The following is a 25,023-nucleotide window of genomic DNA, read 5'->3' on the forward strand; positions in this document are numbered from 1 at the left end:
TACAAAACTGCTCGGTTCTGGTACGATTATTGTTAAAGAACCAGTATCATACCATAATAGTAAAATATTTTCGGATCAGTTCAGTTCAGTTATAAAATTTTTTGGTTATTTCGGTTCTGGTATTTTTCAATACAATTATTCACTTCAGACGGGAAATACCGAAATCCATGCTTAGCCCAATAACGGTAAGTGGGGTGGATGAGGAGTTTGCAAAACTGAAGAGATAGTTAAACTTGTGGATAGAAGAGACTAAAGAAAGAGGAGAAGAGATCTATAATCCCTTCTGTTGTTTTATTGTTGAAGGAATAAAAGAAAAAAAAAGGTTTTGGAGAAAAATAAAGAGAGAAAAGGAAAGGAAAAGAAATGAGAATAAAAATAAATAGAAATTTTAATTTTGTTTTATTATTTTCATACATTTTCACTCTCCATATACAATATGTGTATTCCACTCCCCATTTTATGGGGTATATTGGCCATTTTTGACAAGTTGGTGGGTAAATTGGCCAAGAAATTAAAATCTGGATAATTTACCTATTTACTCTAAGTTTAAGGAGCAAATTGGTCTTTTAACATTTTTTCAGATAAAAAGAGACATGCGGTCATAAATCATGACAAAAAAAGATATTTTACTGTTAAAAAGTCTCGATTTGTAAGGATTTAGCCATTTTCACTCCAATCAGTTATCATTATCATATTAAGTATTTCTCTATCCTTTATATTTTATTTATTGGATTAAAATTTCTCTTATATTTAAAAGTGAATGCAATTAAAAAAAAGACTAAATTAATAAAAAAAATTATAATTTTATCTTAAATTTTATCATAATTACAATTTGTGTAATAAAATTAATAATAAGAGTTATATTTATATCATTTTGATTATTTAGAATTAAAATATTACATAATTCTTTAACGTGTTACTAAATAGAAATACTTTTAAAATGTTATATCTTACTATGATTAAATTATACTAAAATTTAGAGCAAGTAAGATAATATTAGTTTATTATTTTTGTATAAATACTAAAATTAATTTTTGCAAAAATTAAAATCTTACTTTAATTTAATAAAAAATATAATCTTAGACAAAATCAGATAGTCGAGAGTCTATCATTCAACATATATCGGTGAGGGAGGATAATTCATAACTTTGACGATTTTGAATCGCCGTATTGATTGTCCTTATTATGTTATGTTATGTTTATTTTTTACTATCGAAGGAGGTTTGGGAGGTTACCAGCTACGTTTTTTCAATACTTAGATGTTGGACTCACCACTTCTGTCGCTTGACTTGGCAATTGATGGGTTTCTATTTTTTCTTGTTTTGGCTAAAGACCCTTCAGTACAAGCTTTTTTTGGCAAGACTAACTAACCATCCATTGTTGTGCTTGTTATTTCTGCTAGCAGTGTTGCTTTGGATGGTGGAAGCAGAATGTTCGAAAATAAAGCTATTTGTAGCAAAAGTATTTATCATTTAGTGTAGACTACTTCTGACAACGCTTTTAAGTTTGATTTTTATTGGGTTTCATGGCCATTGTTTTTTCTCCTCGTTAAGTATGTTCAAATGGTACATTAATTTTTTGTGTTTTGGAGTTTTTTGTCCTTATTAATATAAACTTATTTTTCTATGAGGAAATTACACTGTTTACTGCTTTTTTGGACAAAATTATACATTTATTTTTTTTATTCTCTATTATTTGGTGACAATTCACAAAATCAATTGCTCATACTACCTACATCTTTACTACAAAGTATGTTGTATAAGTCACTGAATAGTTGGAATGGCACTAATGAAATAAAGAGCACTAGAATTGCAAGTGGAAGAGGATGATAAGGGGACAGTGGATCCAACCTCAAATATTTTTTTAGGAATTATGATAATAACGATGATGTGCAAGGACTATAGAAGAGTCCATCAACAATTATAATAAAAAAGAAAATTGTAATTAACTTTTATTTATAATTTCATAATTTTTTTAGCTTTTATTTTGTTCATTTTTGTTTTTTTCCACTATAATTAATGCACACTATTGTAATTTTTATATTTTTTTTATGGATCAGAATTATCTTTGAAGATGGTTTTATTTTTGGAGCTTTTTATAAGTTAATAAGATTATCTTCTATTAATTTTATGTCTCCTTTTAAGATATGTTTGATGTTGTTTTTTTGGTTGAGATTGTCAAACTTCAATTGTTTATGGAAATTTGAAGATATTACAATCGTAGAATTGTTAGTTATTTAAAAATATGGAGTCCATATATGTTTGGGAATATGTTTAGTAGAATTCACAAGCTTATTAGTTCTATGAATTGGAAGTCTTCGGTCTTAGTTTGGTGTTTAACATCATTGTTCTTTCACATTATTTATGGGTTATAGTATTCTTAGATTGTTGATCTTTATTTATTGAGTTTGGAAGAAAAATAATAAAACTAAGAGAAAATGGAGAGGATAGAATAAAATTAAGAATGATAAACAAATGGAGTAGAAATTAAGGTTATTATATTCATATCATATTTGATTTGCAAGATTTACATGTCCTATTAATAAGAACATTGATCAAAACCAATGCTTATGTCTAGCCAATTGTAATTTTTCATTTTGCCAACATTATAGCTATAGTAAAGTAAAGTAGTTTTTATTAAAAGAAAAGTTTAAAGATAGACAAGGAAGAACTTGACAAGTTGAAAAATTTAATATCATTATATAATGGTATTATTTAAGATAAATGGAATGTTTTGGTATCAATTGATTGAAGGAGATCACATGTTTTTATGTTTTTAGTTTGTTATTTGATAACTATACATAAAACTCACCTCATCCAACTAGGATAAGGAGATCCAAATAATATATATGGAAGAACGACAGTTCAGCATCCAAGTTACGAGAGGATATGAATTTCTAACTAAAAGAGGAGTTCCAAACAACATGCTCATCATTTGAAATATCATGAGGAGCAAATCCAAACAGATAATGAGATATAATCCAATTAGAAAGCTAATTCCCTAATTTCTAAGAGTTGAGTCCCACTCATATATGAATAAGGGACTAACTTAGCTTCTATATAAAGAGGTTATGACCCATGATTTTAGGTTCGTTACATTCACTTTGACAATTACGCAATCTATAACTTCTTCTCTTAAATCTCTAACTTAGGCCTTAGAGTGGATATGAGGAATCCATCTCTAGTGATTCCGTTGTTTATTCATCTACAAGTACTCTTTTGAGGATCATCGTGCTAGGCATTCATCAACCCTGCTAAGTGATTCATCAAGTGGAGCTGTCTGTGGGAAAATATTTCAAAAAAAGTCATATTTTCTACTGCGACTGATGTGGTGACTGTTGACCCTTCGGAGGGAGTTAATGCTACTTTAACTCCTCTGCAATCAATCATTCCACTACTAGCGAGTGCTAGTAGTACTGAACAACTATAGGCATCACAACCCATTGTCTAATCTCAAACCAAAGATTCATCTCAACCAATAAATCCATCTGCACCAATAATCTCATCACCACCTATAGTTGTCGCTACTCCGCAAAATATATTACCAACACCGCCTAACTTGTTCCAGATGCCACTTATAGGGATTTTCCAATTTTTCTAACCCTATTTGGATAATCCTCTAGTAGTCTCCTTACCTCCTGCCAGGGCAGTCTCTAACTTAGGAATCCTACCATTCCCTCAATTCTCTCATGGTCCCCTTGGTCTGGTACACATATATATGCAAACTCCATATACCCCGCAAACATTCATCCCAACAGCTACAAATTTGCCAATAATCTCCGGTACTCTAATCAGCTTTTCTCAACAGATCCAAGTTCATTCCCCTTAGGTTATTATAGCTTAATATAATGCCCAGATATAGGATATATAGTAATATTACTAAAAGATTTTAAGTCAAGCTATGATGAACTGTCCAACGCCAATTGCACCAAATAATCAAAATCAATTATCATCTTACCAAGGGACTATAAGTCTGAACAACATGATCCAATAACAAGAAGGAGCAACTCCACATGTGATTAATTCTATAAGAGAGCAACATAATAAAACAAACTAAATAATAACTGATCGGGAGGCCATCTTAAGTTCAGGGAGCCATAACACTCAATGGAGACAAGCTTTCAAGGATAATATGAATGAGAGAATTTTGAGGCTTTTCAACAGATAAAAGTGATAAAGCATTTAAGGGAGGACATCTCGATAGTTGAAAATCCTCTAGCAAAGAACATCATCATGGCTAAGCTTCCTGTTGGATTCAAAATGCATGTTTTAGACTCATACAATAGTCTAGGAGATCCTAGGAGTCATGGCTCAAATTTTCAAACTAAGGGGACTGAGATGTATTCCATTCTATGTGGAGTATTCCCTATAACACTTAAAGATGCTATTCAAAAGAGGTATCAGAGCTTGGTCGAGGAGTCTATGCAGGATTTTAAGCAATTACCTTCAGCCTTCCGAGCACACTTCATTACTAGTGTACCTTCAAAGAAAAGGTCTATCAATCTTTAAAAGTGTGTTTAGGGAGCAAGGAGAGCTTGAAAGACTATGTTGAGAGATTTAATAAGGAAGTTGTTGAAGTGGAGAGGTTAAATCATGACACAACAATAGATGTTATGACCGACAACACTAACATGACTAAATTTAAAGACTTTTACATTATTGATCCACCAGATACATATCAAGAACTCATGGAAAGATCTTGGAGTTTTATAAGACTATGAAAATTACTGAATAAGTAAGAGAAAGGATGTGGATAATAGTGAATATAAGAGCAAAGATGAGCAGCGTGAGATGACAATAGGGCAAGTAGGTCTAATTGAGGATCAGATAATCGAGCAAGGTATAAGTTTGAGGAGCTTAATTATGTTCCTCTGAATAGCTGCTTATCAAATATTCTGATGCACATTCAAAGGAATAGGGGGAGATACAATGGCTAAAACCTATGAGAGAGGAAAGTTTTGATGGCAGAAACAAAAGCAAATATTGCAAATTTCATAGTCAACATGGGCATGACATAAAAGATTATCGAGACCTGAAGAGAGAGATCGAAAGAGGTCACCTAAAAAAATTTGTTGACAAAAGGAAAGACCGCCCAGTGAGGGAAAAAAGAGACAGTAATGGAGATAAGGGTGAAGCCAAAGTTAAGAAAAGATGGAGAAATTAAAATAGTCTGGGGAGGAACAATATACATTGCAAGGACTAAGAAGAAAGGAAAAGAAAAGAATAGAGTAAATATGATAGAGACAGAAAAGCTTAATCTTGTAGTGATCTTTACTTATAAAGATGTCAAAGGAACAGACACACCTCATTCAGATCCATTAGTGATATCATCATACATTGAAAACTTTTGGGTAAGGAGAATTTTAATAGATCATAGTAGCTGGGTGAACCTAATCACCCTTGAGGCTTACAAAGCATTTAAGGGGAGTAATTCTATATCTAAAATCTATCCCTAATGCCATGCAAGGGTTAAGAGGACAACCAATTCGACCAGAATGATCAGTTTGGCTCAATTTGGAGGTGAGAGAGGAAATAGGAGAAAAGAGAAAAAGCTAAAAGGCCTGACAAAAATGGTCAAAACTTAGTTTGTGGTGGTCAATATCCCTTTTTCCTACAATGCCCTCTTGGGAAGACCTTTCTTAATTGAGGCAAAAGCAATGACATATGTTTCTTACTTAAAAATGAAGATATCTACATGAAAAGGAGTTGTCACTGTAAGAGGAAACTAGAAGATGGTCAGAGAATACAATATGACATCTCTGAAAGATGTGTGTGAATCACTACCAATGGAGATTATAACCGAGAAGTTCGGTCCGTTGCTCATCATGGAATGAATTCACTCTCGCTTACTTTCATCTTACCAAATCCCTTTTTAACATGATGTAGGTAGGGGTGTAAAGGTAAAGCCACATGGAAAATTAAGGTCACTCTCGCTTGGAGGAGAACTAAAGAAAAAGATAATGATCATGAAAAAATTACCCTACAAAGTCACTAAAGAAATAGAAGAAGTTCTCCTCAAGAGAAGAACTTTGTTCGCCTCAACTTCAAATGAGATAGATGGAGTTAATCCTTCTCTTATGTCTCACCAACTGAATATAGATTTGAAGTACAAGCCAATCAAGCAAAAGAAGAGGAACAGTGCACCTAAGAGACAAGTGGCGATTGCTAAACAGGTGAACGATCCTAAAGGCAGGTTTCATTAGGAGAGTTATGTACCCAGAATGGATGGCTAATGTAGTTTTTTAGTGAAAAAGCTAATGGTTAATGGATAATGTGCGTTGACTTCACATACCTCAATAAAGCTTGCTCAAAGGATAGTTATCCTCTGCTAAACATTGATTAATTTATAGACTCGACGAGGGGGTATGAAGTGTATAACTTCATAGATGCTGCACAAGGCGACCACCAAATACCTATATTCAAGCAAGATGAGGAGAAAACTTCCTTTATCATTGATACTGGGACTTACTGCTACAAAATTATGCCATTTGGTTTGAAAAATGCAAAGGCTATATATCAAAGGATGATAAATGTAATGTTTGAAGATTAAATAGGAAAAAATATTGAAGTCTATATTGATGACATGATCATCAAATCAGAGAAGGCAGTGAACCATGCAAGAGATCTAGAGAAAGCATTTGCAATTTTGAACAGACATCATCCAAAGCTCAACCTAGATGTTCGAATAGGAAAATTCTTCGAATATATGATTTCTCAAAGAGGTATAGAAGCAAATCTCAAGAAGATGCAAGCAATAATAGATATGAGAGCACCGAGAAATGTAAACAAAGTATAAAAACTCAATTGGAGAATCACAGTTGTAGGAGATTTATCTCTTTCTCAGCCAAAAAATGCTTGCCATTCTTCTAGACATTAAGTAAAGTTAAAAATTTCAGTGGACAGAAGAATGTCAAAAGGCTTTTCAAGATTTGAATGCATTCTTGAGCTCCCCACCTCTACTGTGCAAACCATTGCTTGGAGAAACTTTATACTTATACCTGTTAGCAACTAATGAGACAATAATTTTCGTTCTATTCAGGGATGAAGAAAATGAGCAGAAATTGATCTACTATGTGAGAGAAGTTCTGAAAGGAGTAGAAATAAAATACACCAACATAGAGAAGTTGGTGCTTGCAATCATCATAATAGTAACAAAGTTGTGACAATATTTTCAAACTCACGCAATGATTATTAGAACTAATCAGCCTCTAAGGAAAGCTCTCTAGCAATTAGATACCTCGGGAAGGCTAATACAATGGTCAGTCCAGATCAAAGCATTTGATGTTCGATATATGCCACAAACTGCCATAAAAGCTCAAGCCTTAGTAGACTTTATGGTAGAGATAAGCATGCCTAAGACCGAAGAACACCTAGTAGAAGAGCTAATCACTTGGAAGTTGTATGTGGATGGAGCTTCAAATGTTGATGGAACATGCATAGGGTTAGTTCCAAGAGGATCGAAAAATATACTTTTTAAATACTTAGTAAGGTAATTCTTCAAAGCATCCAACAATGTAGTGGAGTATGAGGCCTTATTCGCAGGATTGAGGATGGCGAAGGTAGTCCGAGCAGAATATATCAAATACAAAGTGATTTGCAACTTATATTCAACCAAGTTATGGGTTCCTGTGAAACAAAAGATGAAGATTTAAAACAATATGTCCATCAAGCAACTAGCCTCTTGAAAGAGATAATAGATATGCGAAGAAGATGGGAAATTAATAAAGTCCTATAGGAGAATAGAGAAGCTGACACACTTGCTAAGCAAGCCTTTAAAGGACTGAAGACTGAGAATGCCCCCATAGAAGAATTAAAAAAGCCTAGCATAGCCAAACCTAAGCAAGTGTTGGTCATCCAAGATTATGACTCGTAGATGCTCCCTATTATAAAATACTTAGATGAAGGGCAATTGTCTGAGGATCATAATGAAACAACAAGAGTAGTTAAGAAGTCCTCCCTTTATGCTTTTCAAGAAGGGATTTTATATAGAAAGCCTTTTTCACGCCACGGTGTAGATGTGTGAACAAAGACAAATGAGAGTATGTCTTAAAAGAGATCCATGATAGGATATGCGTAGCATATGAGGCAACAACCATAATCACAAGAAAGGCCATGCTTCAAGGATATTACTAGCCAAGTATGCATAAAGATGCTCCTCGTTCAGACTTGCACTAATTATTAGGAAAATCAGAGTGTAAGTCACTTGCCAGCAACACTCCAATCTCCCTTTCTAAGTCTATAATCCTTCACAGTTTGGGGAATGGATATTCTAGGTCCTTTTCCCCTAGCTACAAGACAAAGGAAGTTCTCAATTATAGCAAATGACCACTTCATAAAGTGGATAAAAGCTAAAATAGTAAGCATAACTGAGTCAATGACCATTGACTTCTTCTAGAGAGAAATGATTTGCATATATGGAATTCCTCATAACTTAGTAACAAATAATGACAAACAATATGATAATAAGAACTTTAAGAAATTTTGCCAAAATTTGAATATTTGATCTTCGGTTCACCTTTGTTGCTTATCCTCAGTTAAATGGGCAAACAGAAGTAACCAACTGAACGATGTTGCAAGGGCTGAAGAGAAGACTGGACAGAAAAAAAGGTGGGTAGATGAGTTCCACAATGTGCTTTGGGCATACCGAACAACTCCTAGGATCACAACAAAAATACCCCTTTCGCCTAGCATATGAATCAAAGGCAGTCATCCTAGTTGAGATTGGAATGCCAACTCTCAAAGTCCAATACTTCAATGAATAAAGTAATGAGAATAAAATAAGGTAATGATTTTCGAAATTTAACTCAAAATTCTTTAAACTACTACCAACATCCTGTAATGATATTGATTTATCAGTTCTAACTCAATCTCGACCAAAATAATCAGAGATCTATCTAAGAAAAAACTAAAATTATCTACAATCAATATCTTTTTGAAAGAATAGAAAAGAACCTATAGATCTAATTGTTTCCACTTAATGTTTGACTTTAATTTTGAAATCTATGCAAAACTAATGCGGGATTGATCGAGTTCGTGTTTTGCAATGTCTAGAGGAGATTTTCTTTATTATTTTTAGATAAAAAATGAATATGAATGTGTAAATAGTATAAATAAAATAATCTTAAGCCACTATAGTATTTTTTGCAAAGATATCATATCTACTATAAAAAAATATATTATGTTTATCTTTTAGATTGAATGAGAAATTATATTAAGACATAACTATGGCTTACGTCTCTTAGGAGAGTAATGTCTTTTAAATCATATATGTTAGAAGAGTCATGTCTTTTCGATAATGTCTCTTAAAAGAGTTATATCTCTTCATAAATCTTGTATAAAAGATTTTCTCTAACTATTTTTTCATTACTTGTTTTTCTTTTCTTCTTTTTTAAAAAAAAAAATTCTTCATCTTGTCTTTGAGAGAGTTAATATTATTAGTTCACATGTCTTGTAAATTGAAGTGGTACTTTTACGAGAGGAAATCATTGTATCCTGGGAGACAATTGTTATCAAACTCTTAGCACCAGTGGGGAACAAATTTGTCTTAAGGAAATAGAGTAAAACTCTAGCCTCGATTTGAATACAGGTTATTTATACACTTTATTTCCTTTACTTTATTGTTTATGTTTTATATAATAAAGCACATATTAGTTTTATCATATTATAAGTATTTTATTTAAAATTTAATAACGTTAAATTAATAATCCTAAGATTTTTTTTCGATTGATTTAAAAGATGGCAACAAAAAATGCTTTTCTAATTAACAACTTTGAATTTAGTCAATGTGTTAAAAGAAGATGAACCAAAAGCTAAAGAAGGTGATAATGTGCAAATAATTATTGCTAAGCAATTAAATTTTTTGTGTAAGAATTATATTCTTAATGGCTTGGATAACACATTGTATAATGTGTTTAGTCATATTCCTAGAGCCAAAGAACTTTGGAGGTCCTTGAAAAAGAGATATAAAACAGAGGATGCTCATTTAAATAAAGTTTTAGTTGGCAGATTTTTGTAGTATAAAATGGTTGACTCCAAGACAGTTATGAATCAAGTCCAAGAGTTGCAAATTATTCTCCATGAGATTCATGCTCAGAAAATAATTAGAATAAAGTTTAATTTGACCACTAACCTTATTGCTTGAATTCAATTTAACCATTTCTATATTTTTGGACATTTTAATCCAAACCTTTACATATTTAGCTCAAATTAACTATATTTTTTTTTAAAAAAAATGAGAGAGTGAGTTACGCACTCCTTAGAAAGAGAGTGGACAGAATGAAAAATATAAAAAGAATACTAATTTCTTATATTAAATTATTTAAATTTTAAAACTATATATTGATAATTAAACAAAACACAATAAAGGAATAAATATTAATACAATGTTCTTACTATTTTTTTCTTAATTATGACAATGGAAGAGACAGTTATAATAGTAGTGGTGCCGAGAGCGGTTTTAGCGAGAACAATGGTGGTAATAGCTACTTATTGCTTAATTACATTAATTACACTAAAACTATAAAAAAGTTATTTAATAATATTTTAATACTATAATTTTTTTTATTTTTTTTATTTTTAAGAGAGAGTGGCTCTCATACTTTTTTTTTTAAATATGATTAGTTTGAGCCAAATATATAAAGGTTTAGACTAAAAAGTCCATAAATTTGGAAAAGGACTAAATTGTGATCGTGTAAAAAGGTTAGTGGCCAAATTGCACTTTTTTCCAAAATGATTCTAAGTGAATCTTTTCAAGTTGCTGCAATTTTTTTAAAAAAATCGCCACCGTCTTGAAAGGATTTTAAAAATTATCTCAAGCATAATTGAAAAGAGATGGGACTTGAGGATCTCATTGTAAGATTGAAGAAGATAATAGAAATATTGATAAAAGATTAGGAAAGACACCTATGGAGACAAACTAATCTTGTGGAGCAACAACCTAACAAGAAAAGAAAATTTTCTGGGAACAACCAAAAGGAAGGTAATTCTAAAAAATTTAATGGCAAGTGTTATGTTTGTGATAAGCAGGGACATAGAGCCAAGGATTTTCGGTCCAGGGGACAAGCCAAAAAAGGATAATCAAGTAAAGGTCAAGTGCATATGATTAAAGAAGATAATATTTCTTTTGGATTTTCTGATCTTATGCTTTCAACTATGGTTTTTGAAGCAAATTTGGTAGATAACCCAAAGGAGTGGTACATTGATACTAGAGCCACTCACCATATTTATTCTGAAAGAAATAGCTTTTCTACCTATGTTATAATGGTGGAATAGATCTATGCATGGATAATTCATCCAAGTTAAAAGTAGTAGGTCTTGGAAAAATGGTCTTGAAAATGACTTATGGCAAATAACTTGTGCTTAAGGATGCACTTCATGTGCCTGACATTCGCAAGAATCTAGTATCTGGTTCATTATTAAGCAAGCATGGATTTAAAGTGGTATTTGAGTCCAGCCAGTTTGTACTCACAAAAAATGGCATGTATGTAATGGAGGGGTATATGAATAGTGGCCTCTTTAAGATGAATGTAATGAATGTAATTTATGATTTTAGTAATAATAAAATCACATCTTCTGTTTATTTGACTCAGTCTTCTATATTATGGCATGACCATGTAAATTATAATTCATTAAGAAAATTAATGAATTTAGATTTACTACCTAATGTCATATTTATCATAATATTAAATGTCAAATAGGTGTGGAGGCAAAATTGACAAAAGCTCCATTTTATATAGTTGAGAGGAGTTCAGAACCTCTAGATTTAATTCATAATGATGTATGTGATCTTAAATTTGTGCAAGCTAGAGGTGGAAAAAAGTATTTTATTACTTTTATTGATGATTGCACAAGATTTTGTTATGTTTATTTACTAAGAGGCAAATGTGAAGCTATTATTGAGGTGTTTAAGCATTATAAGAATGAAGTTGAAAATCAACTTGGTAAAAGAATAAAAGCAATAAGGAGTGATAGAGGTGGGGAATATAAATCACCTTTTAATGGAATTTTGTTTTGAACATGGCATTACTCATCAAACAACTGATCTTCATTCACCTCAATCTAATGGTATTGTAAAATGCAAGAGTCAAATTTAAAAAAGATGATGAATACCATGTTGATTATTTTCAAAATTTGTGGAGGAGGCTATTCTCTCAGCTAACCACATTTTAAATAAAGTACCACATAAAAGAAAAGAGAAAACTCCATATAAATTATGGAAAAGAAGAAAACGTTCATATAAATACCTTAAAGTGTGGAGATGTTTAGCTAAGGTGGCAATCTCAGATCCCAAAAAGGTTAAGATTAGACCTAAGACTGTAGATTGTATATTTATTGGTTATGCTACTAATAATAGTGTATATCGGTACTTAGTATACAAGTTAGATATTTCATATATATATGATAATACTATCATTGAATCTAGAAATACATCATTCTTTGAGGACATCTTTTCATATAAAGATGTACCTGAGATGAGTTGTAACAAATAAACTTATGATATGGCTTTGGATAATCTTCAAAAGGTTAGTGAAGATGAACCAAGACGTAGTAAAAGGGCAAAAGTAGCTAAATTCTTTGGTCCAGATTTTCTAATATTTTTGTTAGAAAATGAACTTAAGACATTCAAAGAAGCAATGTCTACTCCAGAAGCTCCATTTTGGAAAGAGGCTATCAATAGCGAGATTGAATCCATTATGCAAAATCATACTTGGGAGATAATGGATTTACCTTTAAATATCAAGCCATTAAGGTGCAAATGGATTTTTAAGAAAAAATTAAAACCTGATAGTCCGATTGATAAATATAAGGCAATATTGGTAGCTAAAGGATTCAAGCAAAAGAAAGGTCTTAATTTCTTTGATACATATTCACCTGCAACAAGAATAACATCTATAAAATTATTAATTACTACAGCAACATTATATGATCTTAAAATACATCAAATGGATGTTAAAACTGCTTTTTTAAATGGTGAATTAGAAAAAGAAATTTATATGGAACAACCAGAAGGACTTGATGTTCCTAAAAAAGAAAAGATAGTTTATAGACTTGTTAAGTCATTATATGACTTAAAACAAGTGCTCAAGTTGTGGCGCATTAAATTTGACAAAGTAATGGTGTTAAATGGTTTAAAAATAAGTGAATGTGATAATTGTGTATATGTTAAAATGACACTTGAAGGCTATGTATTAGTATGCTATACATGGATGATATATTAATCATTGGAAGTAGCATTGAGCTAATAATGATTACTAAAAGGATGTTAACTAATCATTTTGATATGAAAGATATAGGGAAGGCATATGTCATCTTAGGTATTAAAATGTCTAAGACATCTACATGACTAGCTTTATCTCAGTCAAAATATATTGAGAAAATACTCAATAAATTTTTTGTTAAAGATGAAACCCATGTAAGAACACCAGTAGATATAAATGTACATCAAAATAAAAATAATGGTGAACCCATATCTCACTTAGAATATTTACGTACAATATGCAATTTGATATACCTTATGAGTTGTCCATGCCCAGACTTAGCTTATATTATACATAAATTGAGTAGATTCACTAGCAACCCAAGCAAAGACCATTTGAAGGGTCTTGTAAGAATTCTTAGATATATAAAATATACTCGAGATTATGATTTGCATTATACAAGTACCTTGTTGTACTAGAAGGTTATAATGATGCGAACTTGATGTCTGACTCTAAGGACTCGAAGTATACAAGTGATTTATGTCTTTATAATTGGTGGTGCAACAATTTTATGGAAATCCTCAAAACAGACTTGTATAGCCAGATCCATAATGGAATCTAAGTTTATAGCTTTAGATAAAGCTAGAGAGGAAGCATAATGGCTTAGAAATTTCTTAGAGGATATTCCATGATGGCCAAAATCTATATATGTAATAAGTATAGATTGTGATAGTCAATCAACTATTTGCAGAGTACATATTCAAATTTATAATGGTAGTCTAGACACATACGTCGTAAATATAATATGATTAAACAATTACTTGAGAGTGTAATTATATCCATTGACTATGTAAAGTCGAAAGACAACCTAGCGGATCCACTTACTAAAAGTTTGTCTAGAGATCAAGTAAATTGTTCGTCGAGAAAAATGGGATTAAAGCCTATGACTAAAGAGATTTCATAGTGGTAACCCAATCTAGTTGACTGGAGATCCCAAGATGTAGGTTCAAAAAGGACAACTAGACTAGGTAAACTCAGTAAAAGTAATTTAGAGCTAACCACTTCTACCCATTTTTATAATGAAATTTGCTTTATGAAATGTGCTCTAGGATAAACTATGCTTTTAATGATTCATAAAAGGGTATATATCACCTATATGAATGTAAAATTGAGGTTGTTTTTATAGGAATTTTAGGGCTGAATTCTCTAAAGCATTCATGAAACTAGGAGTTGTCAGGGCCAAAATGAGCATAATCATGAGAACTAAACAATATTCTAAGATATGGTGTGTAAATATTGTTGTCTTGATTTACACCAACGGTTGAACAATTCAAGACAGTATATTCACTGGTGAACTAAGTAAATCAATAATATTTGTTAAGTAAGGTTCAAAGCCAAAAGCTACCTTACCCAATACAACATATCTTATAATAACTCTCCCAAGTGTCTGCATATTGTTGTGTACTTGTTCTTTCAATTTCCATTCATGTGAGAGATTATTATTAAAATAATATTATTTTAATAGAATAATATTATTTTATTTAGATTGAATTATATCTTTTAAGAGAGTCATGTCTTTTAAATAATGTCCCTTAGAAGAGTCATTGTCTTTTGGATAATGTCTCTTAAGAGAGTTATGTCTCTCCATAAATCTTGTATAAAAAACTTTCTGTAGCTATTTTTTCATTATTTATTTTTCTTTTTTCTTTTTTCTAAAAGAAAAAAAAACTGTATTTTGTCTTTGAGAGAGTTAATATTATTAGTTTACAATTTTTTGTAAATTGGAGTGCTACTTTTATAAGAAAAAATTATTGTATCCCGAGAGACAATTGTTATTAAACCCTTAACACTGGTAGAGAATAAATTTATCTTAAGGAAATAGAAAAATTCGAGTCTCTATTTGATTACAGATTTTTTATAAATTATATTTTTTTAATTTTGTTGTTTATATTTTATATAATAAAATATATATTAAATTTATGTTGTTATGAGTATTTTATTTAAAATTTAATAACACCAAATTAACACTTCTAACCCAATTTAAAACACTCATATGTGTCGTTAAGAAATTGAATGCAAAATATAATAGGACTAATAATAGGGATTTAGAAAGTGCACACATGGTATCATAAATGTTACGTTTTCTTATGATAAATTAACATACGCGTTTGTATCTATTAGCAAAAGACAATATTTACTTAATGAATTTCTACTAATGTATTTCACATGTTGATGTGGTACTTATATTATATTTTGAAAAATATTTAAGAATTATTTTTTATATTTTTAATTTCAAATAAGTGTTTTCTTAATCACAATAGATTAATAAATTTATTTTATATTTTTAAAAATAACATCAAATAATTTTATTTTATAAAATATCACTTCTAATTTATTAAAAAAAGCATTACTTCTAATAAATTAAGCCAAATTAGTAGAAATTCATAATATCTTTATTATTTTTTATCAACAAACATGATCATTAACATTGATTTATAAAAGAAAAAATGCACCTAAAATTGAAATTGGGTTAAACTAGATTTTTTTTCTAAAATTTTCTAATAATAATTTAATAATATAAATATAATAATAAAAATAATAGTAATAATTTCCTAAAATAATTAATAATACTGATAGTAGCAGTAGTAACGGTACTGGTAATAATATTTTCAGAAAAAAGAAAAAAGAAAAACAGTATTAGTAATAATAAACCCTCGATATCTCCTACCAAATAGACCGTTTAAATCATAAAACTCCCCTCTCTCTCTCTCTCTCACACCGACGCTGTGTCCGATTACGACAGTAGGTAAATTTTGAAAACGACGATGGCGTCGTCGTCTAGCAGCGGCTTAACGTTCAAGCTACATCCTTTAGTCATAGTCAACATATCAGATCACTACACGCGTGTCAAATCTCAGATGAACCCTCCCGTTACCACCACCACCAACGGAGGCAGCGATGGCGGAGGAGAAAATACTGTCTCATTGGCGCCACCGAGAGTGTACGGATGCGTAATAGGAGTACAAAGAGGACGCACCGTTGAGATTTTTAACAGTTTTGAACTTCTTTATGATCCTATTACTCATTCTCTTGATCGTGCTTTTCTTGAGAAGAAGCAAGAGCTTTGTAATTTCTCTTTACTGTTATTAATTTGTAAAAGAAAAAAAGAAAAAGAGTTTTTGCTTTTTGGATTTTTTAGGGTTAATTAATGTGAAAGTGAAGTTCTTAGGGTTTAATTATTGTGATAGGGTTTGTGTTTTGCAGATAAGAAGGTCTTTCCTCACTTTTATATATTGGGTTGGTATTCAACGGGCAGTGACGCTGAGGAATCTGATATGCATATCCATAAAGCTGTATGTTTTTTATTTTATTTTTTAAACTCTATATAGTGAGTTTTAGTTATTTATATTAATAATTATTACTAGTTTTCTGAAGGTCTCTTATTGGAAATGGAATAACTAAATTGCCTGGTGCTACTTATGGATCTACAATTGCATTGAACTTTTATGTCTCCGTATTTTTATGCCAGCCTATAGACTTGACATAGAGAAGAAATAGTCTAAATCTTGTTTTCATGAACAGTTTTGTTGTCCTTCTCCCTTTCATTGGAATTATTAGCAGTTTTTGTTAGGATTGAAACATGTCTATTTTTGTATGCAATTGATATTATGCTACATTAAGCTTACAACATTGCTTCCTCGTGCATTTTTGTCTTTCTCTATCCCTAGAGAAAAACTTGTGATGTTTAATAGGTTCTATGATGTTTTCAAATTGAGGACTATTAGCATTTTTTGACGTTGTATATTTCTGATAGGAGAGAGTTGAACACCATCTGATACTACATGGGTTTGCACGAAGAGCGAAAAAGAAAATTAGAGCTGGATGTAGAGAAGAAATAGACTAAATCTTAGTTTGCATGAAGGAAGGTGATAATGTTATAGATTGAGAAAAGCATCAGGACACCCCTAGGTTGATTTAAACCCTTAAAAAATATTCTTCTGAATGTTTGAACCATCTGCATAGGCATTGTATTGAAAATACTTGTCATTCCGTTGGGTTTAGCTCAAAGTATCTTATGTGAGCACGAGTCTCATGACAATATTTGATAAATATATGTTTTGCATTAAGAACTCCATAACTTATTGTAGGGTGTGTATTGGTCTTTGACTTCTGACTGCTTTTCCACTAGCATGAATGTGATGACAACTTATTTTGTATCAAAAGCTTGATAACTGTTGCCATGATAATTGCAAGTGGGTCTTTGACTTCTGAATGCATCTTGCTGAAATTTAAAATCTCTCAACGCTGATGGATGGTGCAAAATGAGTTAACTTAGCTTCACTAACTTCTATCTTATTATAAGCATTTATTTTTCTACTTGGGGGATAAATTCGTCCACCTGTGCGATTGTTTTCTGCTCTTTTATGTTCTTCCTGCTGGCTGTTCTGGCATGTTATTGTTGCATTTTTCTGCTTTTGTCAATAAACTGTAAGTTTTCTTTTGGTAACAGTTGATGGATATTAATGAAAGTCCTGTTTATGTTCTACTCAATCCTTCAATCAATCCTGCTCAGAAGGATCTGCCTGTGATTATCTATGAAAGTGGTATGTGATCTTTGCTCCTGTCTCTTCTTTTCTATAAAGTTCTTGTCAGCAATGCTGATTGTATGAATTTGCTAGTTAGGGGGACAGAAGTTTAACTCAGAATCAGTCTTTCACCATTCATTTAGTCGTAGCACAAATCATGTTCTGCCGCTGCCATTGCCATTGCCATTGCCATTGCCATTGCCATAGAGACTCCTATTAAGCTAAATTATGAGATCTTATTGAAACTATCCATGTCATTCCACTTTTGCTCTTGCACTGCCTCCATGGGATTTTGTTTCAGCTCTTCTAGGACCATCTGCTTTTTATTTTTACTAAAGGACTGCTCATTTCTAAATACATTTTTGGTGGGGATACAAGAATAGGTTATGACATTATCATTCTATTGCTCACATGGAAGTTCATTGGGTTTTAGAGCCGCCCGAATGAAAGACAAAATCGCCACTTGTGCTAGAATAGAATTACAATAATATAATTACTTATGTTTTGTATATGGAGCATTAGGTCAAAGTGCCAGGTTAAGAAACCATTCAATCTGAAACGTCTAAACAATAAATAGTTAGGCAAGGGCCTAATTTTTAACCTATACCAACGTCTTTGGAAGATAACATCATAACCATTTTTAAGTTAGCTGGTCTTAGATAGGCAGTATGGTTTATGCTTCATTATGCGCAAAACTAGGCTGTTTTTAAAGCTATAAGCTGGAAAATAACATTTTGTAGGCATTGCATGTACATAGTAGAGTTTTATTATATTATAATTTGTATAATACAGTATATAATTTTGTAACTATAAAATGGTGTTAAATTTAGTCCTGTTTCAGTTGGGTTAGATCTGTCATTCATAATGTTTTATGGGAAGCATTACTATGTCTTCAGTAGTTTTTATGCATTTGATTGTCTAATATGATCTTTTGACCTTTGAATCTATTGAGAGAGTAATGTTCTTACTCTTTTGGATGTTGATTGTTACTTCTGTAGAGCTGCATGTCATAGACGGAATTCCACAACTTATTTTTGTTCGTTCAAGTTATACAATTGAGGTTAGTCATCTTCATTGCTATACAAGTTTTTGTAGTTTCTGTTACTACTACATTTTTCAACCCTTTTCTTTGTGATCAAAAGACAGTGGAAGCTGAACGAATCTCAGTTGATCATGTGGCGCACCTTAAGCCCTCTGATGGAGGCTCTGCAGCAACTCAATGTAAATCTATCTACCCTTGTCTAACTATTTATATAAAATCATTTGGTTTTCAAAAACTGGAAAAATAGGAATCAGTACGTCAGAAAATTTTTGTTCTGTGATATATTGGTGTAACTTGCTTTTGTCTGCAGTGGCTGCTCATCTTACTGGCATACATAGTGCGATCAAGATGTTAAATAGCAGAATTAGGGTGCTTCATCACTATCTTGCAGCAATGCAAAAAGGTAAATACAGTTATTATATGACAAATGCAACTGATTACCTTCATATTATGACTAATGGGATTTCCTTGTGAATTTAAATGATATTAATTTATTTGATATCCAAATATGGGGAAATGCTTTAAGTTGCAACTCTCCTCATTAAAAGGTTGCACAAGTATTTTGCTGGATAGTAGTTGTATAGTCAAAAGAATAATTCAACAATACCAAGGTGTCTACCTTAAATAACTTGAAATTTCTTAAAGACCTGTAGTACTACTTTACACCCTCTTGATGACAAGACCTGTCATTGTGCTGGGTTGAAAGGGGGCATCTCAGATTTAGTTGGAAACATGGAGAAGGGTTGGACTGATGGATCACAATTTTTAATTAAAAAAAGGGAACAAAAGGAAAAGTAAGGATTATTATCCTGGATGCAGATGTTTATGCTTGTGAAAAGTAGGAGTTAGCAGTCTTTTAGAGTTTATATTAATTACATTTGAGATAATCTTAATGCAGGTGAAATTCCTTGTGAGAACTCATTGTTAAGACAAGTTTCAAGCCTTTTGAGAAGACTGCCAGCCATTGAATCAGAAAAATTTCAAGATGATTTCTTGATGGTGAGTGACATTTGTTACCTTTTTGGGAGATCTGATTTTGCGGTATTTGTCTCAAATTATAACCATATGCTAAAGTGGCAATCTGCATATGTTTTCATCCAAATCTAACTTCTAACCTGTAGATTGAGAACCACTTTCTTAAATGAGTGCTTCTTTTCTACTTTACAAAAATATAGCTTATTATGTTTATAGTAAAAGCTTATTTGGAAGACATTTTTTGAGATTTCTAATTTAGAATTAATTGAAATTCTAGAATTCCTCAAAAAATTATTTGTTCTTTTAGGTTTTAACCAAGCCCATTTGCATTCTCCTTCCCTTCCTCTCTCCGACCTTCCCTCTCCTCCCACTCATGGTATTAACTGTTAGTCTGTCAACCAATCTGAACTCAGCTCCATAGCCAAACCCAGCTACAACTCTTGGTCTATCCATTATAAATTGACAGTTAAACCAACTGATATCAGCAGCATATGATAATGATATGTAACATCTGATGATACTTGATTTTCTAGGGTAACCTTCACATATCCTTATTATGGCTGGATTTATTAGGCTGCTACCTTTCTACTGTGCTTTCATGTGATATTTGTGTTTTTCACTTTGCATACAGGAATACAATGATACGTTGTTAATCACTTACCTGGCCATGTTTACTAACTGCTCAAGGTATGATATAGGCACATTAGTGCAGCATTTATTTCTTTCTTCTGCTGTTATATTTTGTTGACAAAATAATATTTTCTTCTGTAGTTACATGAACTCGTCTTATTGCTTATTGAAAATGAATACAAATTGATGTGATTAAGGGAAATAAAAAAATTATAATGCTAAGGGTGACAATAAATTGAGCAACTGTTAATATTTAGTGAAGACTTCAGATCTTGATAACTTCTAATGTGATAGGACATTGAAGAAAAAAACCATTTTAATATTACTTTCCGTTTGTGAAATTTCTGGTTTCTTAAATATGAACCAGCAAGAATGTCTGCTTAACTACCGTCATAAGCACAAGCTTTACACTTTGGAAAGGGTGAAAAGGAATGTTTGGATTATATTAAGGCCTTTTGTAGGGCAGCTATATACATCCTTACAACGTGTCAACATACATGTGAATTATTGCATATACATCCTTACAACGTGTCAACATACATCTTTTTCACTTGTTATTGTCATCTTTTACCCATGGTATAACTAAGGTTGGCCCCCTTTTCTTTACTTTTCTCCAGCACAATGAATGAGCTAGTTGACAAATTCAACACTGCCTATGACAGGCATAGTCGAAGGGGTGGACGAACTGCTTTTATCTGAAAGTTGCTAGCTCTTATATGGCAATTAATGCTTGATTTGATAATCATATGAGATCAAGTGCCTTTTTCTTTTCTTATCTGTTATTATTTTTATTAATTTTTTTTTTTTTTTGGTTCCCTCTTTTTAATGTGCATAGCACATAGAAGCGCAGGAATATATTTCCTAACAATTAAGAAAGAAATAGAAATGGATCAGATTTCCTGGTGCCTGTCTTCTTGGTGAGGAAATATATGGTAAAAAACCAGCACTGTGATTATGGTGTTTGTTTAGATTCAGGGAACTATTTAATTAGTATTATAGCTATTTTGGTTCGCCCGACCAGTTCAGATCAGATCAAGTTCTTGCACAAGGGGTCAATTAAATTTAAGAAAGATGTGTACTGAGCTGTCAGATCTTCGTTTTCAAATATGCCTACTTCTGCTTCTTCCCTTTTTCTTTTATTATTTTGCTCTATCATCTTTCTTGAAGATTTAGGTAGATTGGAATACTGTTTGTACCATCAATTCCTAAATCATATACATTTTATTGAAAATGGTTAATCATCAAAGAAGCATGTGATTAGCCAATTTATACAGCTGAGGCCAATTTCCTTGAGAATATGTTATTACAGTAGTGCGCTGTGAATTTTGACGGGTAGGATGCCATGCAACCTTCAGAGGACAAAAATTTACAAACAAAAAGCAGCAGCCGCGATTTTGGGTGAGCAAGAATGAAGAACAGAATTTGCTGCTCCTCAAATTTGGGAGCTCAAACAAATAGTAGTTCAATCTTTGAACTAGTAGTTCACTTGCTAATAAGTTGTAGCTCACAATAAAGTACAAAAAATGTAGCCTGATGGATTTGTGATTCGGAATGGGTCTCGAAACTTTCTTTAAAAAAAATTGTAATTATTCAAAAAAAAAATAAAATAGCAGTAGCTTAAAAAGGAAAAGAAAATCTGACAATTATTCATGATAAAGATAACGTTGTACAATGGCAATCGAGTCTAAATACTTGCCTGACATGTGTATGCGTGGGGAAAAGAAGATCATTAAGACGTGCATGGTTCATGTTTTCATTGGATCTGATGAAAGTTTACATTAATACTTTCCCCATCTAGATTGTCACTTCACCAGCAACCAGCAGTACTGCTCTCTCTCTCTCTCTCTCTCTCTCTCTCTCTCTCTCTCTCTTTCTGTATGAAGGGCGCTAATCCCTTCTCTTCTGAGATGGATAGAGGACATACTGCGTGTGTGTGTGTATGAGATATTAAGGATGAGAACTATAGCATCCATCTCTGTTCTGCCTATTGCATTTGAACCTGAAAGTCACATGCATTTAGGTTTTTCAATTGAGCTTGTGGCAGGATTCATTTAGACACTGATTAGAATGAAAGAAGTCTAAATCTCAAATGATGGCCAACATACTCTACTTCTTAAAATGGCGTTGGGAGGAAAATGTCACCTGGGATACTTTTTTCTTTTCCTTCTTCTTTTCTCTGAAACAAGAATGGCGATCAAACAGATATCTCATAATCTTTCTTGTCCTTCCATCCATGTGCCCAGGAAATAGGGTCAGCCTTCTATTGGTCTTACCTTTTGCAGAAAATGCATCAACAGTAAAATGAAGTTGAAACAAAATCAATAGCTTTCTGGTCTATGGAACCGCCATCCATGATGACATCCCATTTCACAGCCATCAAAACACATGGTCAGCTATGGTCGTTGATTACAAATTTCAATTATAGCATCAATCCCCTTACTTGCCAAACGAGTTTGTCCAATACCAATCCAATGCAATTGAAGAGATCTAGGCGCAGAAGTTGCTTATTCCCGTCCTGGCAGTTCCTCTTGGTAGCCAGTGCTTGCATCGAAGAATCGGTCACTAAAAGCAATGCCTAATACACAATTCAGTGATTTCTCCACCAGCAGTTACAATAGTAAGAATGCCCTTTGTCTGATATTCCTGGCATGCCCCACCACAGAGCAAACGAAAAATCTGAGATTGGTGGACTCCCTTGACCAAGAATGGATAAACCACCATCTGTAATATCAGCTCCTGTAAGATTCAAAGAAGTTAGTCTTTGAAGACATAAAATGGAGCTTAAACAAGAATCCGCTATACTCTTGCAGCCACAAAGGTCCAGCACCCCCAAGCTCCTAGAAAAGCTTAATTTCTTCACAGTTTCACTAGTTATGAGGCTGCATGACAGTAATCTCACCTTAACCAGGGTAGAAGCAGTCCCAATTAGATTATGAAAGGCTAAATCTGATAAAAACAAGGCATTACAAACTTCAAATTTCTTTAACTTCTGGCAGGAGTGTAATAACGATGCAAAGCCAGCATCACTAACTTTAGAAAAACCAGAGTGTCACTGTCTGCAGATCTCTGCAACTCTCAGACAGGAGAAACATGCCCACATCATTGATTCTTTTAAATGATCCTTGATAGTTCTTTCTACTTCGTATAAGCGACAGACAAGTCAAATGACTACAAGTGACTAAACATTGCAAAAGCCAGTATTGGTCAAGTCGAGGTGGGGAGAAGGTTCCTTATTTGGCCTATCCTCAAGATCCAGCTCTACTAGAAGAGGAAGAGAGCTGGCGATCAGATATAACGTCCAAGACAAGCGACAAACATAGCAGAGCAGGACCATATGATGCTGGAGAGACAGGAATGCTAAATTCTTCTGTTGCAGAAAAGTTTCCACTAGCTCCTAGTTTGTTTACAAGAGCTATTGCATTTTCTTCAAGCGTCGGCTTTAACTTGAGAATTTTAATAGTGTTGGGCAGAAATAACTCAATGTACTGGAAAACTTTCGCATCAACATATATGCCCCGAATTTTAATGCAAAGATACTACCATTAGGAAATAAACATGCTTCAGGTAATAAGAAAAAACCCCATTTCTTATGTAAGAATTCACAGTCAACTTGGAGCTTGGAAAATCAAAGCAAATTAAAAGGGTACATAATGGCATTAGCTTACCTCTAGGAAATTACACCTACTAAGCATGTAACCAAGATTCCCTTTAAACAGATGTGGTGAGCCTTGATCTGCCAATTCCAACTTCAGCACCCTGTCATTTTTTCAATAAGGAAAGAAGAATAAAGAAAGAAATTACACCCAGTTATATTGCATCTCACCAAGAGAAACAAACATGCCATTATTGTGAAATTCTCACTTGAAAGCAAAAATACTCGCACTTCAAAACAGTAGAGAACAAAAAGAATTGATTTTTGGCAGTAACAAAAAACGGGTAATAAAGAAAGCAGAAAAAATAACCTGAGATTAGGACAGTTCTGTCCAACGGAAGCAAGAAAGTGATACGAGAGCAAAGAGCAGCAAGACAAATTGAGGTGGTGAAGGCGTTGGGTCAAGAAAGGGGTGACGCAAGGATCATGGAGGCGTTGACAATTGAGAGTGAGAGTGTAAAGGTTAGTGCACTTAGTCCGGATATAAGAGAGAGTGTTGGGGTCTGGAACCAGAGATGAGGGGAGGTTAAGGGAGGAAAGAAATGGAAGGACGTGAGAGCTGATGGAGGATTGCAGGGTTTTGCTAACGCAAGACACTGTAAAGAGTGTTTCTAAATCCACTTTCGACAGTATCTCTTCGTTTTCGAGCTTATCGGCAGTCTCTCCATATCGTTATCTACCGGCGGCCGGTTCGTCGGCGGCGGCGGCGACTGTATTATATAATGGGATAATTATATTCTTGGTATCTTAATTTTATCAAAAAAATGACACATTATTTAAATTTTTAAAATTAATAATTAAATAATTAATAATTAAGTACCGCAATCTGTAAAAAAAATAAAATGATATTTTTAGTACGTAATTTTCAGATTTTTTATAAATTATTAACAATTAAGTATAAGATGGACTGAAAAACCCATAGTTTTATTGCCTTCACTTTAGT

The 25,023-nt window shown here is 32.6% G+C and overlaps 2 protein-coding genes across 2 annotated transcripts; one reads left to right on the forward strand and one right to left on the reverse strand.

Moving 5' to 3' along the window:
• The first annotated feature begins 15,889 nt into the window (after nt 1-15,889).
• Nucleotides 15,890-21,567, forward strand: LOC8260460 (COP9 signalosome complex subunit 6a). Its single transcript, XM_002529164.4, has 9 exons — nt 15,890-16,321; nt 16,460-16,548; nt 17,706-17,799; nt 18,780-18,841; nt 18,924-19,002; nt 19,134-19,226; nt 19,722-19,822; nt 20,430-20,485; nt 21,046-21,567. The coding sequence occupies exons 1-9, from the start codon at nt 16,021-16,023 to the stop codon at nt 21,125-21,127; spliced, it is 957 nt and encodes a 318-aa protein (XP_002529210.1). The 5' UTR covers nt 15,890-16,020; the 3' UTR covers nt 21,128-21,567.
• A 478-nt stretch (nt 21,568-22,045) lies between these two features.
• On the reverse strand, nt 22,046-24,752 carry LOC8260459 (F-box protein At-B; the record flags this gene model as incomplete). Its single annotated transcript, XM_025159134.2, is given in 9 exon segments — nt 22,046-22,901; nt 22,904-22,993; nt 22,996-23,059; nt 23,061-23,475; nt 23,477-23,619; nt 23,622-23,709; nt 23,711-23,964; nt 24,094-24,184; nt 24,391-24,752. Coding segments are annotated over 9 exon segments (1,662 nt in total), but the record flags the coding sequence as incomplete, so codon positions are not given.
• Between the last annotated feature and the right edge of the window lie 271 nt (nt 24,753-25,023).

Source organism: Ricinus communis, chromosome 1, assembly GCF_019578655.1.
Source record: "Ricinus communis isolate WT05 ecotype wild-type chromosome 1, ASM1957865v1, whole genome shotgun sequence".
In the NCBI taxonomy this organism is placed as follows: domain Eukaryota; kingdom Viridiplantae; phylum Streptophyta; class Magnoliopsida; order Malpighiales; family Euphorbiaceae; genus Ricinus; species Ricinus communis.